The sequence below is a fragment of the Heptranchias perlo genome, chromosome 8 (genome assembly GCF_035084215.1).
Source record: "Heptranchias perlo isolate sHepPer1 chromosome 8, sHepPer1.hap1, whole genome shotgun sequence".
Classification (NCBI taxonomy): Eukaryota; Metazoa; Chordata; class Chondrichthyes; order Hexanchiformes; family Hexanchidae; genus Heptranchias; species Heptranchias perlo.
The window spans coordinates 59,240,012-59,256,827 of NC_090332.1; the positions used below are offsets into that span (position 1 = coordinate 59,240,012).

The window sequence follows — 16,816 nt, forward strand, 5'->3', positions numbered from 1 at the left end:
AGGTTAGGGAATAACACCCACAGGACCATCACAGGGACCCAGGGAGGGTTAAGTGTGTGCTGGGACAAATGGTGGGAACCGGATCAGGGGATCTATGTCTGTATGTGGGGTTCAGAGAAAGTCTGCCCCACAGGCATTTCCATCATTTTCCACAGCCAGTGGCAAGATGACGGGAGGGGGATGGACTGGGAATCGCGCCTGGGCGCATGCGCGATCCCATACTCCTCAATCTCGGTTAATGCCACTGAATTAGTAACCCGCCCCTGACAGCCCCTGCCCACGACCGCGACGTCGCGTATGATAGTAGAGGGATGCCCCGCCACCACCAAGGGACCAGGGAACGGCTTGGTGCTAGTACCTACAGACCAGGTGCTGTATCAAGGGGTGCACTACGCGGTAGCCTCCGTGATTTTAAACCTCACCGAGGTACACCTACCCGCGTAGTGCCCCACAGAGACCGCGCAGTTGTATCAAGCCCTCTTAAAAGAGATGTTCCGTAAATTTTATCAGTTTGATTTTTCAGACGTTGACAGAACCAGACTATACACCCACGAGCTTTTGGACGGGATTGGGAGACAAAGAAGGGGTGTTTTTAACGATGTCTTAACTGGTTTTAACACGGGGTCTTCTGCCATCAACAGCTTAGATGACATCGAGCTGCAGACCCAGATTAATGGTTTAAAAGCGCAATTAAAGAAAATATTAATCGATGCGAATAAGGTGGTGGGTTCGGAACTGCACGAAGATCAGACCATGATTCTCCACTTAAAGGAGATCATAGCGGAGCTAGAAAAGCATGTAGAGATGGCGAATGCGCTCATTAGGGAGGGTCGGAATGCATCAGACCAGGCGGTGCAGAATGAAGTGTGCGTGCTGTATGGGGCATGGTTGCTGGGCGAGGGCCGCAGCAATCTGGAGGATTTAAAGCAACAAACACCTCGCAGCCCTCCACCCTTTTGAGAATACATCAAGTCCGTGCCAGCTCCGCCTAGCTTCTGAGGCCTTCCCAGTGGACTGTGGGCGTTCCAACCACACCATCATAGGGATAGTTGTAAGGATGCCAGTCATGGGCGGGACGGCCCGACCCACGCCGGTGTACAGGGTGGAGAACATTGGTGTCATTCAGGGGGGTGCACACGTTCGTTTCACAGCGGTCCCACCCTCCGTCATAAAGTGGGAGCATGCTATGACGGGTACTGACCTCTCGGGGTGCCAGAGCCGGGGATCACACATAATCCTGTGTCCCCAGCACTTGAACGCCTATTCAAAACCGCAGTGCGGGTTCAGAGCTGCTGACGCGAAGCCTATAAACTGCACCATGGAAGCCATGGCACAAGGCCATGTTCCCCCACAGGTGGCGTATATAGGAGGTGGGACATATTGCGTCACCACAGCAGCGTCTCACTACCAGCACGGTCAGCACAGCTGGTGCACGGTGAGTGACAGCAGTTTTCTGCTTTAAACCCGAGGCAGAAGTTCAAGTGGCACAGACACGAATTGTCCCCATCACTGAACCATCCACTGTTCACCTCACTGTGAAAGAGAATTTCACCAACCTCCAAAAGTATGTAGCCCACTTCGGCTACCAGATCCCCCCTCTCCCAGAACACCTCGTTAAATTATTAAAAGCAGAAGGGGTGTCCCAAAAACACTTTCACACGCTGGAACAGAAGACTGTCCAGATAGGGGCCGATATTCTGAGTATTACGACCCCACCCTGGTGGGACATCTTTGAGAATATAGAGGTCCCCTCCTGGATTCGTCTGGCATCACACGTGCTAGTAATCTGTCAGCTCGGGATCGTCCTCTACCTGGTTTGCGTCCAATGTAGGAAAAGGGGTCTCGAGGTAGTAGTTAGAACACAAAGGGTATGGAAGGACCAGTATGCTCGGGTAGACGAAACACCCGTGTGAGTTCGGGGACGCATCCCTTGCGAGTGATGGCAGTCTGTTTCATTATTTTAATAAAGATGGTCCCTTCCGTTTGTTGTTTTCAATAAAGTAAGTTTTCGTTTTGATGTTGTTTTCAATAAAGATTGTTCATCGTTGTGTTGTATAGTATGCGAAATACTGTTTCATCCTAAGTGGTGCAGGGGTATTTGGACCCCTCTGTGCTGGCATTGTTGAAATTCAACCTTGTTTTCTATCTGAATGCCTGCCATACACTGGGGTTCTCTCCAAGTAAGGGAATGTATGTGTCGAGGGATTAGGGATAGGTAAATAAAGGGGAGGGTTGTTTGCGACGGTCAGAAATTTTGCTCACCTTGCATGGACACTTCAAGCAAGTTTAAGTATCCACAGGGGGGAGGGAAGGGATTCACAAAATTTCACATGTTCCCCCCGCCGAAGATTTATTGGAGTTTTTAAAAAAATAACCCTGGTGTGACTGTGTTCTAAACAAGCCAGGGCCTCTCAAAATGGCTGCAGTCAGACACATGGCCAAAGGCCTGCAGCATTTGAAACTGGACACCTTTCCACAAGGGCAGACAGGGATTTTTTTTGAACAAAGCAGGGAGACAAGCAGTTGCATTCACACCCTGAGGCAAGCCATCAGAAGTAATCCCACCCAAGGTGAACCATCAAGGAACATTCAGGAACAATGGAAAGCAGTTATGGAACTCATCAGTACAGATACCGGCCATTATGTAAATGGGCCAGAGATTGAGGTCCTTTGTCTTACGTTTTCGTGCTCAAATTGAACAATGGAGCAAGCTGACGAGGCACGAAAAAAACCTGATACCGGGAGGATATAACTGGGGCTTCCCAGAATCTCTCTCTCTCTTCTCTTCGCCTCTTGGCCCGGTGTCCTGTCTGCCTGCTAGCAACTAAGAAGGAAGGCCATCCAGTAAACCTCGCAACCACATGTCGACGGCAGCAACAGTGCACAGGGGCCAGGCCTTTTCATCTGTTTCAACGGTGAGCATTAATTTTCTGGCCGCCACAACACAACCTAGCTAGGTGTAAGGGTGGGAGTCAAAGGGGTATTGCTAAAATTGTGATTGTAGAATTTTCCCTCGATGTGTCCGTTTCTTCCACCCTGTTAAGTGTAAGACTGTATTGCATCCATAGCGATTTCTTTTATCTTCTGTATAATACTGTTTACCTTGTAGATTTAGTTTTCTTATTAATAAACATTGGTTTTCCTTGTACCAATCCACTGGTCTGTTCGTCTGTCTTTGTTACCGCCCGATAAGTCCTCAGCTCAGAATCAGGAAGGGGAAAGCGATTCGCAATCGCACAGCGGGCAGGGCAGCTCAGGAAAACATAACTGGCTGACCTATAATAAGCCCGAGAAACAGTAAAAACAAAGCTGCCCATCAGTAATCCCTGCAGGCCAGCCACAATACAACACTAACAGAGCTCACTTTGGTACATGGACCCCTGCATTCTAACACATCCACTCTCCCTCAGAGACCATACTGAAACTACAGCGATTACATTCATTTGAAACCAGAACATATTTACATTCAAAAGAGCCCTCTAGCACCTAAGAAAAGGAATCCTTCAGTTACAAATATTCTGTGCTTGTTGTTTTAAATGTAAATATAAAAGGGGGGCCTTCATACAAACAGGTTACATTAGGGCCAGAATTTGTGGCACCATCATTTTCAACAATCAATAGGGGAGACTGGATTCCAGATGCTTTGACAAGCAGCTGGAGCTGTCCACCAGTGTTTACAATTCACTGATGAAGGAGGCAGGCAGCCAGAAAGGGCCAACAGTTCCCCATCACTGCATTCTGATCATTAAATGAACCCAGTATTTCTTTTTGTGTTCACTATTCTACTCCGAATTCCATTCGACTCTGTGAAGAACTTCCTGTCACAATGCTTTCACTAGTTGGAACCAGGGCCTCCCTTGACCTCTTGTCCTGGATTAGTATGTCGCAGTGTTCCAAATTCACCTTTTCTACACCATTTACTGTTTTAAATACCTCTACTTGCTTCCTTCTCAATCACCTCCTTTCAAGGATGAATACCCCAAAGTTTTGCAATCTTTCCTCATAACTCAGTCTTTTGACATGAAAGGAGGGAAGGGGTTGTGTCAGCATCCCTGCTCCTCACTGCACTGTCTCCAGGGCTTGAATGTCTTCCATTGTGTCGCAGCGACACTACTCAAAAAGTGATCTGTTTAGAGCACGGTACATTTAGACGTGACTTGTACACTATTGTTTGGGTCATGCAGTTACAATTTATTTGTTTTGTTAACTGCTGACGGACACATGCACATCAAACTTATCCCAAGTCTCTTTCAACTTCACCCTTCGCCAACTCAAAAATCATTCATAGACTACATACGGTTGAAATTGATCACCGTCAGTAGTGCAAAACGAGCTGATAGCCAATCGGCAGTCCGTTTTCCCTGGAAAAGAAAATCGGGCATGGTGTAAGGCAGGCTGACCATTTTCTATCCATCTATTTTGTGCTACTGGCCTTGACCAATTTCACCGTTATATGTCAAGTATTGTTTCCCAGCTGCAGTACATTTGTAAATACAGTAGCTGATCTGAATCCTCCTGTAGTTGCCATTATACACAGCTGCTACAAACTCACAGATACGTGGACAAAAAGTGCTTGAAATGCCACCTCTCTAGAATATACCACAAGACACCTTACCTCAGCGTTCGAAAAGTCTGCAGGAGCTTCTCACTTATTGTTTCGTGTTTACCTGCACAACAAAAAAACAGGAAAATAAACATACCGTGCAATTAAAGGGGTGGCCTTTATTCAGGGTGGTCCAGTGATGAATGAAAAGTTCTTGAAAGTCTTTTATCGACTTTAAATACTAAAATGGGAGGACACATTTCAACAGTGCATTTAGAATCATAGAATTATAGAAAATTTATGGCACAGAAGGAGGCCAGTCGGCCCACCGTGTCCGCGCCGGCTGAGAAACGAGCCACCCAGCCTAATCTCACTTTCCCGCATTTGGTCCATAGTCCTGCAGGTCACGGCTCTTCAGGTGCACATTCAGGTATTTTTTAAATGAGTTGAGGGTTTCTGCTTCTACCACCCTCCCAGGCAGTGAGTTCCAGACCCCCACAACCCTCTGGGTGAAAAGATTTCTCCTCATTTCCACTCTAATCCTTCTACCAATCACTTTAAATCTATGCTCCCCGGTTATTGACACCTCCGCTAAGGGAAATAGGTCCTTCCTATCCACTCTATCTAGGCCCCTCATCCTTTTGTACATCTCAATCAAATCTCCCCTCAGCCTCCTCTGTTTCAAGGAAAACAACCCCAGCCTATCCAATCTGTCATCACAGCTAAAATTCTCCAGTCCTGGCAACATCCTCATAAATCTCCTCTGCACCCTCTCGAGTGCAATTACATCCTTCCTGTAACGTGGTGACCAGAACTGTGTGCAGTACTCAAGCTGTGGCTTAACTAGTGTTTTATACAGTTCCAGCATAACATCCCTGCTTTTATATTCTATGCCTCGGCTTATAAAGGAAAGCATTCCATATGCCTTCTTAACCACCTTATTTACCTGTCCTGCTACCTTCAGGGATCTGTGGACATATACTCCAAGGTCCCTCACTTCCTCTACACCTCTCAGTATCCTCCCATTTATTGTGAACTCCCTTGCCTTGTTTGCTCTCCCCAAATGCATTCCCTCACACTTCTCCAGATTGAACTCCATTTACCACTTTTCTGCCCACCTGACCAGTCCATTGATATCTTCCTGCAGTCTACAGCTTTCCTCCTCACTATCAACCACACAGCCTATCTTTGTGTCATCCGCAAATTTCTTAATCATGCCCCCTACGTTTAAGTCTAAATCATTAATGTATACCACAAAAAGCAAAGGATCTAGTACCGAGCCCTGCGGCACCCCGCTGGAAACAGCCTTCCAGTCGCAAAAACACCCGTCGACTATTACCCTTTGCTTCCTGCCACTGAGCCAATTTAGGATCCAATTTGCCACATTCCCTTGGATCCCATGGGCCTTTACATTTTTGACCAGTCTGCCATGTGAGACCTTGTCAAAAGCCTTGCTAAAATCCATGTAGACTACATCAATTGCGCTACCTTCATCGATCCTCCTTGTCACCTCCTTGAAAAATTCAATCAAGTTAGTCAGCACCTTTATATAGCACCTTTCATGGCCTCAGGACATGCCAACATGCTTTACAGCCAATAAAGTACTTTTTGAAGTGTAGTCACTGTTGCAATGCAGGAAACATGGTAGACAATTTGCACACAGCAAGATCGCACAAGCAGCAATGTGATAACGACCAGACAAGCTGTTTTAATGATTGACTGAAGCGGATGGACCAAGTATTGGGAATCCATTGGTGGTGCCCTTTAAACATTTCCATGTACTGTGATGTATATTGAGCTTTAATGCATGCAGCTTGCTGAGAGGGTGTTGAAAGGCAGTGAATTTGAATGCTTTTGTAATTTAGTCTACTTTTAATTTTGGGTGCTCAGCCTACAAACAAACATAATGAAAGGATGGTAGGCAGCCTGCTTTCAGGCCACTGCATATCTCAGACCAATAACCAAAGCGCTTTGGGACGTTTTTTTTCCTACATTAAGTGTGCTCTATGGCATTAGCCGTTGCTCAGTTGATAGCACTCTCGCCTAGAAGTCAAAAGGTTGTTGGTTTATTACCAGAGACTTGAGCAAAAGGTTGTGTAAGCTCCAAAGTCTTGACCACAAAATCTAAGCTGGCACTTCAGTGCAGTACTGAGGGAATGCTGCACTATCAGGGGTGATATGTATTGAATGAGACATTAAGCCACTTTTCTGGTGGACATAAAAGAACCCTTGGCACTATGAAGAAGAACTGGGGAGTTCTCCCAGTGTCCTTGCAAATATTAATCTCTCCACCAACATTAGTAAAACAGATTATCTGGTCATTTATCTCTTTGCTGTTTGTGGGACATTATTATGAGCAAATTGACTCATGTTTCCCTACAAGACAACAGTGACTACATTTCAAAAATACCTAATTGTCTGTGAAGCACTTTGGGACTTCCTGAGGACATGAAAGGTGCTGAATAAATGCACATTGTTGTTGGGGAGTGAGGGCAATCAAACTTCTGGTCTTCCCACTCTGTGGCAGGGTGCAGTAGTGGGCTTCCATCCCTGCCTTCAAACTGACCAGTAAAACATTCTATGAGAATGATTCTCCTACACATAGAAAGAAATACCTCTATACTTCTAGAAGCATCTCAATTGCATAATAAGGTGGTTTATGGAGTCAATGTTCTATTTTTTTTTCCTCACCAATTCTCTTGTGTTTCTCTCCATTGATCTCCTCAAGAAGTTGACTCCTAGTTGGGCTACAATTCCATAGGTGGCAGTCAGATGCTGGTGATGGGTACCTCACTCAAGGGGCCAGTACTCACAACTGAGCCCCGACACTGCAGGCTATAGGTTTGTGAAGGAAACCACAGCCCAATTCGGATCTTGCCCTCACCTAATGTCTGCACACTGACACTTCTAGCAGAGTTATTCAAGCAGATCAAGAGTGAGATCTACCTAGGCCAACTTTAGGGACGCTGACTCTTGCACAACTGAGATCAACTAACTTCAGGGCTCGAACCTGAAACTTCCTGGGTGCTATGGTTCAGAAACAGTGGCTTGAAATTCCAATGGGGTAGCTCTGCCAGAGAGGAGGAAGGGGTATTAGGAGGTGCTTCTTCACACAAAGGGTAGTTGAAATCTGGAACTCTCTCCCCCAAAAGGCTGGGGATGCTGGGACAATTGAAGCTGATATTGATAGATTTTTGTTAGGCAAGGGTATCAGCGGATATGGAGCACAGGCGGGTAAATGGAGTTGAGGTGCAGAGCAGACCAGGAGCTGGTTGAATGGCAGAGCAGGCTCGAAGGGCTGAATCGTCTACTCCTGTTCCTATGTTCCTAGAGGAGATGCCCAGACCCCATTCCAAATCACATGGATGGGCTCATTTACGTCTGCCCCAAAGCACCAGTAGGAAAATCGGAGCAAGGTGATGCCACTCTGAAGGCAGAGGAGAGGCCAAGGAAGGGCCCAATGGTAAGATGAAAAAAAGCTCTTCAGCTCCCAAAGGAGCTGTCAAGCCATCTCCTCCTCTTGGATCAATTATCTAAATTTGGGCAAGGTCTGGGTCTTTTCCAATGGAACTCTCACCAGCTCTCATTGTAGGGGTGTGGTGGGTGGAATTGCCCCTATAGCCCGGGAACTCCCCCAAACACACCTCCATCCCCTATGACACGAGGGAAGGGGTGAGTGGTATATTTCCCCTCCCACCCCTAGGCTGGAAAATGGCTATTGTGAAAACACAGATATGGTCGTCAAGATTATGGTAGTGGACTAGCAACCGAGAGTTCAAATCCCACCATTGTAAGTTATGAAACTAAATTCAATAAATCTGTTAATGCCTGGGCTAGCACCAGAAAAAAAACAATTGTGAAAACTGCCAAATTGTCATTAAAAACTTAACTGGTTCACTAATATCCTTCAGGGAAGTGAACTTGCTACCCCTACCTGGTATGGCCCACATGTGACCCTAGTCCCATACAATGTGGTTGACTCTTAATGTCCACAACTGCCTAACCAGTGTTGCCCACATCATAAGAACGAACAAAAAATCCTGCCCGAATCAGGTTCTGCCCTAGTTGCAAGTCAGTCCCCTTCCAGGACTAGGTCCCGATTGGAATTATGATGCCAGTGTTATTGGTATTGAGTGAGCACATTTATTTGTCTGCCCCCAGTGTTCCTTGTATCATTCTTTGTGGTGTGGGCAGTTAACAGTAACATTGCAAATACCTTGCTCCTGGTGAAATTTCTTTGCTCTTTCCTCAATAAACCACTCTCCAGATTTCACCTTCATCTGCCTGAAATACAGAATCAGCATAAATGGTTTAAAGTGGAAATCCAGTTCTTGTGGAGCAGTTCAGTTTGGGTTACATAGGAGGAGTTAGTGAGCAGTGTTTTACTCAATAGAGTGCCATCACTTTCAAGGGCAATTAGGGCTGGGCAATAAATGCCGGCCTCGCCAGCGATACCCACATCCCATGAACGAATAAAAAAAAATTTATAAGAATTTGTTGAGTGCAGAGAGATAAATCATGTTCAAAGGCTTCATCTTTTCTTGGCTTAATGGTAGCATTCTTGCCTCTGAATCAGCAGGTTTGGGGTTCAAGTCCCACTCCAGAGATTTGAGCACATAAACTAGGCTGACACATAAGGAGCAGGAGTAGGCCATACGGCTCCTTGAGCCTACTCCACCATTCAATAAGATCGTGGCTGATCTTCTACCTCAACTTTCCCATCATGTTCCTTTAGAATCCAAAAATCTGTTGATCTCAGTCTTGAATATACTCAACGACTGAGCATCCACAGCCCTCTGGGGTAGAGAATTCCAAAGATTCACAATCCTCTGAGTAAAAAAATTTTCCTCACCTCGGTCCTAAATGGCCAAACCCTTGACTTGGTCAGACCCCATCTGGAGTTTGGATTCAGGTCTGAGCACCGTGCCTCAGGAAGGATATGTTGGCCTTGGAGAGGGTACAGCGCAGATTCACCAGAATGATACCAGGGCTTAAAGGGTTAAATTATGAGGACAGGTTGTATAAATTTGTCTTGTATTTCACTAAGTTTAGAAGTTTGAAGGGTGATTTGATTGAAGTGTTTAAAATAATAAAAGGATTTGATAGAGTAGACACAGAGAAGCTATTTCCTTTGGGGGAGAATCAGAACAAGGGGGCACAGTCTTAAAAAGTTAGCTCTAGGCCATTCAGGAGTGAAATCAGGAAGCATTTTTCATACAAAGAGTAGTGGAATTCAGGAATAAAAACAGAAAATGCTGGAAATACTCAGCAGGTCAGGCAGCATCTATGTTAAGGGAAATGGAGTTAACGTTTCAGGCCAATGACCTTTCATCAGAACTGGAAGAAGTTAGAGATTTAACAGTTTATAACCAAGTACAGAGCCAGGGAAAGAAAAGGAGGCGAAGGAGGGAAGGAAAGCACAAATGGGAAGGTTTGTAATAGTCTAGAAAGCAGGAGTGATTAAATGACAAAAGGGATGGTGCAAGGCAAGGAGGGTGATAATGGGACAGGTTAAGAAACAAAAGATTGTTCAGTAGTAGCTGTAAGTGGCAGCAGCAGAACCATTACCAGCACCAGCTGACTGAAAAAATGGGAGCAGTGGTTATGATCTGAAGTTATTGAAATCAATGTTGAGTGCGGAAGGTTGTAAAGTGCCTAAATGAAAGATGCTGTTTCTCGAGCTTACGTTGAGCTTCATTGGAGCATTGTAAGAGGCCGAGGACAGAGAGGTCAAAGTGGGAGTGGGAAGAGGAATTGAAATGGCAAGTGACCGGCAGGTCAGGGTCACGATTGCGGACAGAGCGGAGGTGTTCAGCAAAGCGATCACCCCTTCTGCATTTCGTCTCCCCAGTGTAGAGGATGCCGCATTGTGTGCTGCAGATACAGTATGCTAACTTGAAAGAAGTACAAGTAAACCGCTGTTTCACCTGGAAGGAGTGTTTGGGACCCTGGACGGTGGGAAGGGAGGAGGTGAAGAGGCAGGTGTTTCATCTCCTGCGCTCGCTTGGGAAGGTGCCATGGGGAGGAGAGTGGGTGTTGGGGGTGATGGAAGAGTCGCAGAGGGAGCAGTCCCTTCGGAATGCTGAAAGGGGAGGGGACGATGTGTTTGGTGGTGGGATCGCGCTGGAGGTGGCAGAAATGGTGGAGGATGATACGTTGAATGTGGAGGCTGGTGGGGTGGAAGGTGAAGACAAGGGGGACCCTATCATGGTTCTGGGAGGAAAGGGAAGGGGTGAGGGCAGAAGTGCGGGAAATAGGACGGACACGGTCGACAGCCCTGTCAACTACAGTGGAGGGGAATCCTCGGTTGAGAAAAAAGAAAGACATATCGGAAGTACTGGTGCAGAAGGTGGTATCGTCCAAACAGATGCAACGAAGATGGAGAAACTGGAAGCGGGGTGGGAGGAAGTGTAATCAAGGTAGCTGTGGGAGTCAGTGGGCTTATAATAGATATTGGTTGACAGCTTATCCCCAGAAATGGAGATAGAGAAGTCAGGAAGGGAAGGGAAGAGTCGGAGATGGACCATGTGAAGGCAAGGGAAGAAAGGAAATTGGAAGCAAAGTTGATTAAATTTTCCAGTTCGGGGCGAGAGCAGGAAAAGGCACCGATACAGTCATCAATGTATCAGAAAAACAGGTGAGCGAGGGGACCTGGGTAGGACAGGAACAAAGAGTATAGAAAGTGCAAGGGTGAAATTAAAAAAGAAACTAGGAAAGCAAAGAGCAGGCATGAAAAAGTACTGGCAAGTAAAATTAAGGAAAACCCAAAAATGTTTTATAAATACATAAAGAGCAAGAGGATAACTAAGGAAAGAGTAGAACCTATTAGGGACCAAAAAGGTAACCTATGCGTGGAGGCGGAAGATGTGGGTACGGTTCTTAATGAATGCTTTGTGTCTGTCTTCACAAAAGAGGGGGACGATGCAGAGATTGTAGTTAATGAGGAGTGTAAAATATTGGATGGGATAAACATAGTGAGAGAGGAAGTATTAAGGGGTTTAGCATCTTTGAAAGTAGATAAATCACCAGGGCCGGATGAAATGTATCCCGGACTGTTAAAAGAAGCAAGGGAGGAAATAGCGGAGGCTCTGAGCATCATTTTCCAATCCTCCTTGGCTACAGGTGTAGTGCTGGAGGATTGGAGGACTGCTAATATTGTACCATTGTTTAAAAAGGGAGAAAAGGATAGACCGAGTAATTACAGGCCAGTCAGTCTAATCTCGGTGGTGGGCAAATTATTGGAATCAATTCTGAGGGATGGCATAAATCATCATTTAAAAAGGCACAGGTTAATCAAGGACAGTCAGAATGGATTTGTTGAGGGAAGATCGTGTCTGACTAACTTGATTGAATTTTTTGAGAAGGTAACAAGGAGGGTCGATGAGGGTAACGCGTTTGATGTAGTCTACATGGATTTTATCAAGGCTTTTGACAAGGTACCGCATGGCAGGCTGGTCAAAAAAATACAAGCCCATGGGATCCAATGGAAAGTGACAAATGGGATCCAAAATTGGCTCAGTGGCAGGAAGCAAAGGGTAATGGTGTTTTTGTGACTGGAAGGCTCAGTAGTAGGTCCCTTGCTTTTTGTGGTATAAATGATTTAGACTTAAATGTAGGGGGCATGATTAAGAAGTTTGCAGATGATACAAAAATTGGCCGTGTGGTTGATAGTGAGGAAGAAAGCTATACACTGCAGGAAGCTATCAATGAATTGGTCAGGTGGGCAGAAAAGTGGCAAATGGAATTCAATCTGGAGAAGTGTGACGTAATGTATTTGGGGAGGGCAAACAAGGCAAGGGAATACACAATAAATGGGAGGATACTGAGAGATGTAGAGGAAGAGAGGAACCTTGGAGTGCATGTCCACAGATCCCTGAAGGTAGCAGGACAGGTAGATAAGGTGGTTAAGAAGGCATACAGATACTTTCCTTTAATTGCTGAGGCATAGAATATAAGAGCAGGGAGGTTATGCTAGAGCTGGATAAAACACTAGTTAGGCCACAGCTGGAGTACTGCGTACAGTTCTGGTCACCACATTACAGGAAAGATGTGATTGCATTAGAGATGGTACAAAGGAGATTTACGAGGATGTTGCCGGGACTGGAGAATTTTAGCTATGAGGAAAGACTGGATAAGCTGGGGTTGTTTTCTTTGGAACAGAAGAGGCTGAGGGGAGCTTTAATTGAGGTGTATAAAATTATGAGGGGCCTAGAGTGGATAGGAAGGACCTACTTCCCTTAGCAGAGAGGTCAATAACCAGGAGGCATAGATTTAAAGTTATTGGTAGAAGGATTAAAGGGGAGCTGAGGAAAAAAAAATTCATCCAGAGGCTGGTGGGGGTCTGGAACTCACTGCCTGAAAGGGTGGTAGAGGCAGAAACCCTCATCACATTTAAAAAGTACTTGGATATGCACTTGAAGTGCCATAACCTACAAGGCTACAGACTATGTGCTGGAAAGTGGGATTAGGCTGGGTAGCTCTATTTCGACCTGCACAGACACAATTCTGTGCCGTAAATTTTCTATGTTTCTATGTAATCAGACAAAATTTGACACCAAACCACATAAAAAGATATTTGGACAAGTAACCAAAAGCTTGATCAAAGAGGTAGATTTTAAGGAGTGTCTTAAAGGAGGAGAGAGGGATAGGGAGCTGGAGAGGTTTAGGGAGGGAACCTATCTTAGGATCTTGACAGCTGAAGGCACGGCTGCCAATGGAAGGGCAAAGGATGTCAGGGATGCACAAGAGGCCAGAATTGGAGGAACGCAGAGTTCTCGAAGGGTTGTAGGGCTGGAGGAGGTTAAAGAGCTAGGGAGGGGCGAGGCCATGGAGGGATTTGAACACAAGGATAAGAATTTTAAAATCGAGGCGTTGCCAGACCGGGAGCCAGTGTAGGTCAGTAAGCACAGGGGTGATGGGTAAACAGAACTTGGTGCTAGTTAGGATACGGGCAGCAGAGTTTTGGATGAGCTCAAGTTTATGGTGGGTGGAGATCGTCGCGAAAGGTGCTATATAAATATATGTCCTTTCTCTTTCTGTGACATTTTGAGGAACGAGAAGCATTCACACCTGCATCAACTAATTGCCGCCTCCTCCAATATTTGCAGAGTGGTGTTGCTCAGACACACAGGAAGTGAAATGGGTGGGGAAGGAAAAGGAAACAGCGCATGCAAAAACTGGGCTCCCCTATGTCATTCTCACACTCCTAGGAACCGACCCACGTTGCAGAGGCCTTACGGCAGGCCACTTGCCCATCCCCCCTCTAGGGCTGCCAACTCTGGTTGGAGGCATTCCTGGAGGTATGATCACGTGATGTTCTGACCACATGGCATTTGACCATGTGATGCATGATCACGTGACATCTGATCATGTGGCATCTGATCACATGACTTCTACAAATGTTATTGCTTTTACTTTATAAGGGTTGGGTCCCCAGCAGTTGAGTATCTTTGCTTGTGGTTTCGTGCCAGCAGCTGTTGTGCGAGAAGCTTCAAGAACCAGGAGGCCACCCGTGAACAGGCGAAGAGGGGAAACCTAAGGTGGGAGGTGATTTGCAGAGGGGAAACCAGAGCTAGGAGGAACGTTGATTCCACCAGTATCTGATGGTAATTCACTGAAATAGCATTGATAACTAACACTAATACAAATAACACTCAAATCCCAGAGCTCCCATTCCCCAGTCTCCCTAACCCCCCGAGCCCCCATTCCCCATCTCTCCCACGAGCCCCAGTTCCACATCTCTTCCCTGAGCCCCCATTCCCCATCTGTCCCCTGAGCCCTCATTCCCTAACTCTCCCCCCAAGCACCCATTCCCCAGTCTCCATCTCACCCCCGAGCCTCCATTTCTCTCTCTCTCCCCACTCTCGAGCCCTCCCAATTCCAAACTCCCCAGCCCCCTCCCAACTGCAAACCAGCCGATCTTGGGTCTCTGCAACAGTGGTCGGGTAACATCGCCGAGCTGGAGCAGCAGCCGGTGATGTCGCGGACCGGGGTGGGGGGGGGCGAACTGCTGCAGGAAATTTAAAGCGCTGATCTCCCAGGCTGCTAGAGGCAGCGGTCAGGAGAGGACTGCCCGATCTCTGGAAATCCTCTGCAAATCACCCCTTCACCTACGGTTTCTCCTCTCCCCCGCCCTTAGCTGCCAGAAAGGGGAGGGCTGGGACCGCCACTCAGGAAACTAAAATACTGTGGGGTTCAAAACCCCTTTAACAAAAGACCTGTAAACACAGTAATGTAAACACAGTTAACTGTGCTCTCGCAAATCCTTTTTTCCCTCAATGACACTGATGGCATTGGAGAAGTATGAGTTTCGTTAGCGAAGACATTGTACTGCGGATAGATATCTAGATTATTAAATAAATAAGCTTGATGGATAATATTGAGCTTAAAGCTTTGTCGTGCTTTCAAAACACATTGTTTTTTGGAAACATAAGTGTTTCAACACAGCAGGGGGTAATGTAAGAAAAGACAACAAGGACATACATCAAAGGCTTTGGATTGGGAAAGCAACTGCAGCAACTCACCAAGGCTTCTTCGACAGCACCTCCCAAACCCGCGACCTCTACCACCTAGAAGGACAAGGGCAGCAGGCACATGGGAACAACACCACCTGCACGTTCCCCTCCAAGTCACACACCACCCCGACTTGGACATATATTGCCGTTCCTTCATCGTCGCTGGGTCAAAATCCTGGAACTCCCTTCCTAACAGGACTGTGGGAGAACCTTCACCATACAGTCCGCAGCGGTTCAAGAAGGCGGCTCACCACCACCTTCTCAAGGGCAATTGTAAACAATTTTACAACACCAAGTTATAGTCCAGCAATTTTATTTTAAATTCACAAGCTTTCGGAGATTTTCTCCGAAAGCTTGTGAATTTAAAATAAAATTGCTGGACTATAACTTGGTGTTGTAAAATTGTTTACAATTGTCAACCCCAGTCCATCACCGGCATCTCCACATCATTCTCAAGGGCAATTAAGGATGGGCAATAAATGCCGGCCTAGCCAGCGACGCCCACATCCCATGAATAAATATTTTAAAAAAGCAATGATAGCTGTGAAAAGGCATGGGCCTCTCATTCCTATCTGGTAATCTGTTCATAGAACAGGGATTTGTAAAACATCAAATAGTATTGCACCCAGCATAGAGTCAAATGGTATAAGGAATGGATTTGAAGCCAATGAAGCAATCAAAATTGGAGGTGTCAGGACCAATAAGAATGTCTATGCATAGAAATGAAAGGGGCTATCTCTACATGAAAGGCCATAAACAGCGATAGTAAAAGGGCCTTTTACGTTCCATAGTTCGAGCACATGGCCTTTTCTACATCAAAGGGTCTCCAGTCACATGATCAAAGCCTAATCTGTCAATCTGAGGTATGTTAATGATTGACGCATAGAAATAGGGGGTGATTGGACAAAAAGAATGGCAATTCCTAGTCCTAAGTCCTATTGGTAAAAACAATATAAAAGGTTTTGAGAGAAGAACAGCCTCTTTACCAAACGGCAGTCATAAGGAACGCACACTGCAGCCGAACATAGCAGAAGAAGAAAAGGACCTCGAAGACTGAAGAGCTGAAATACTCTCAGGCCTTGATGAGCAAAGTCCTTGGTTTAAATATTGTATATATATTAATGATTTGCCTGATGTGTGTATGCATTGTTAAATCATTACATAATAACGTTGCGAGTTATTAAGTGTATAACAGGATTTTATAGAGGACAGTCATATGTATGGTTTGATTTTGCTTCATGAATGCTCATAGGAATTATGATGTGGTGATGCCGGTGATGGACTGGGGTGGACAAATGTAAGGAGTCGTACAACACCAGGTTATAGTCCAACAGCTTTATTTGAGATGACTGACGAAGGAGCAAAGCTCCGAAAGCTTGTGATTTCAAATAAAGCTGTTGGACTATAACCTGGTGTTGTACGACTCCTTACATAGGAATTATAACATCATTAAATAATTACTTTTGATTAATGAAACTACCGTGAGTGAGGGTGACTTTCTTTGCTTGAGTACTCGTCCAGTTCCAAGAATCACAGGAAATAAGGAATACCTTACACAACAAAGGGTCATGACCTTTAATAAAGAGCAGGGAGGCAAGAAATCAAATGAAAGACTAAGCATAATATATTCTATGGGGACCAATAGGTCTCCATGGGGATGCCACAGCTAGTCCTTAGTCTGAAGTACGGTGAATGTGTACTACAGTCCTGCTGCAGCCTACACGTCGAAGCAGATTACCCATCACAGTAACATGGCAGC

At 45.8% G+C, this 16,816-nt stretch overlaps 1 protein-coding gene across 1 annotated transcript in view; it reads right to left on the reverse strand.

Annotated features, from left to right (window-relative positions):
- The window catches only part of sytl3 (synaptotagmin-like 3), a 224,266-nt gene that overhangs the window by 170,979 nt on the left and 36,471 nt on the right, over positions 1-16,816 (reverse strand). The window contains exons 6-7 of the mRNA XM_067989558.1: positions 8,760-8,827; positions 4,616-4,667 (exon numbers count right to left, since the gene is read on the reverse strand). Of these exons, the coding sequence (XP_067845659.1) occupies positions 4,616-4,667; positions 8,760-8,827 (120 nt within the window). The remainder of the gene's footprint in view (positions 1-4,615; positions 4,668-8,759; positions 8,828-16,816) is intronic.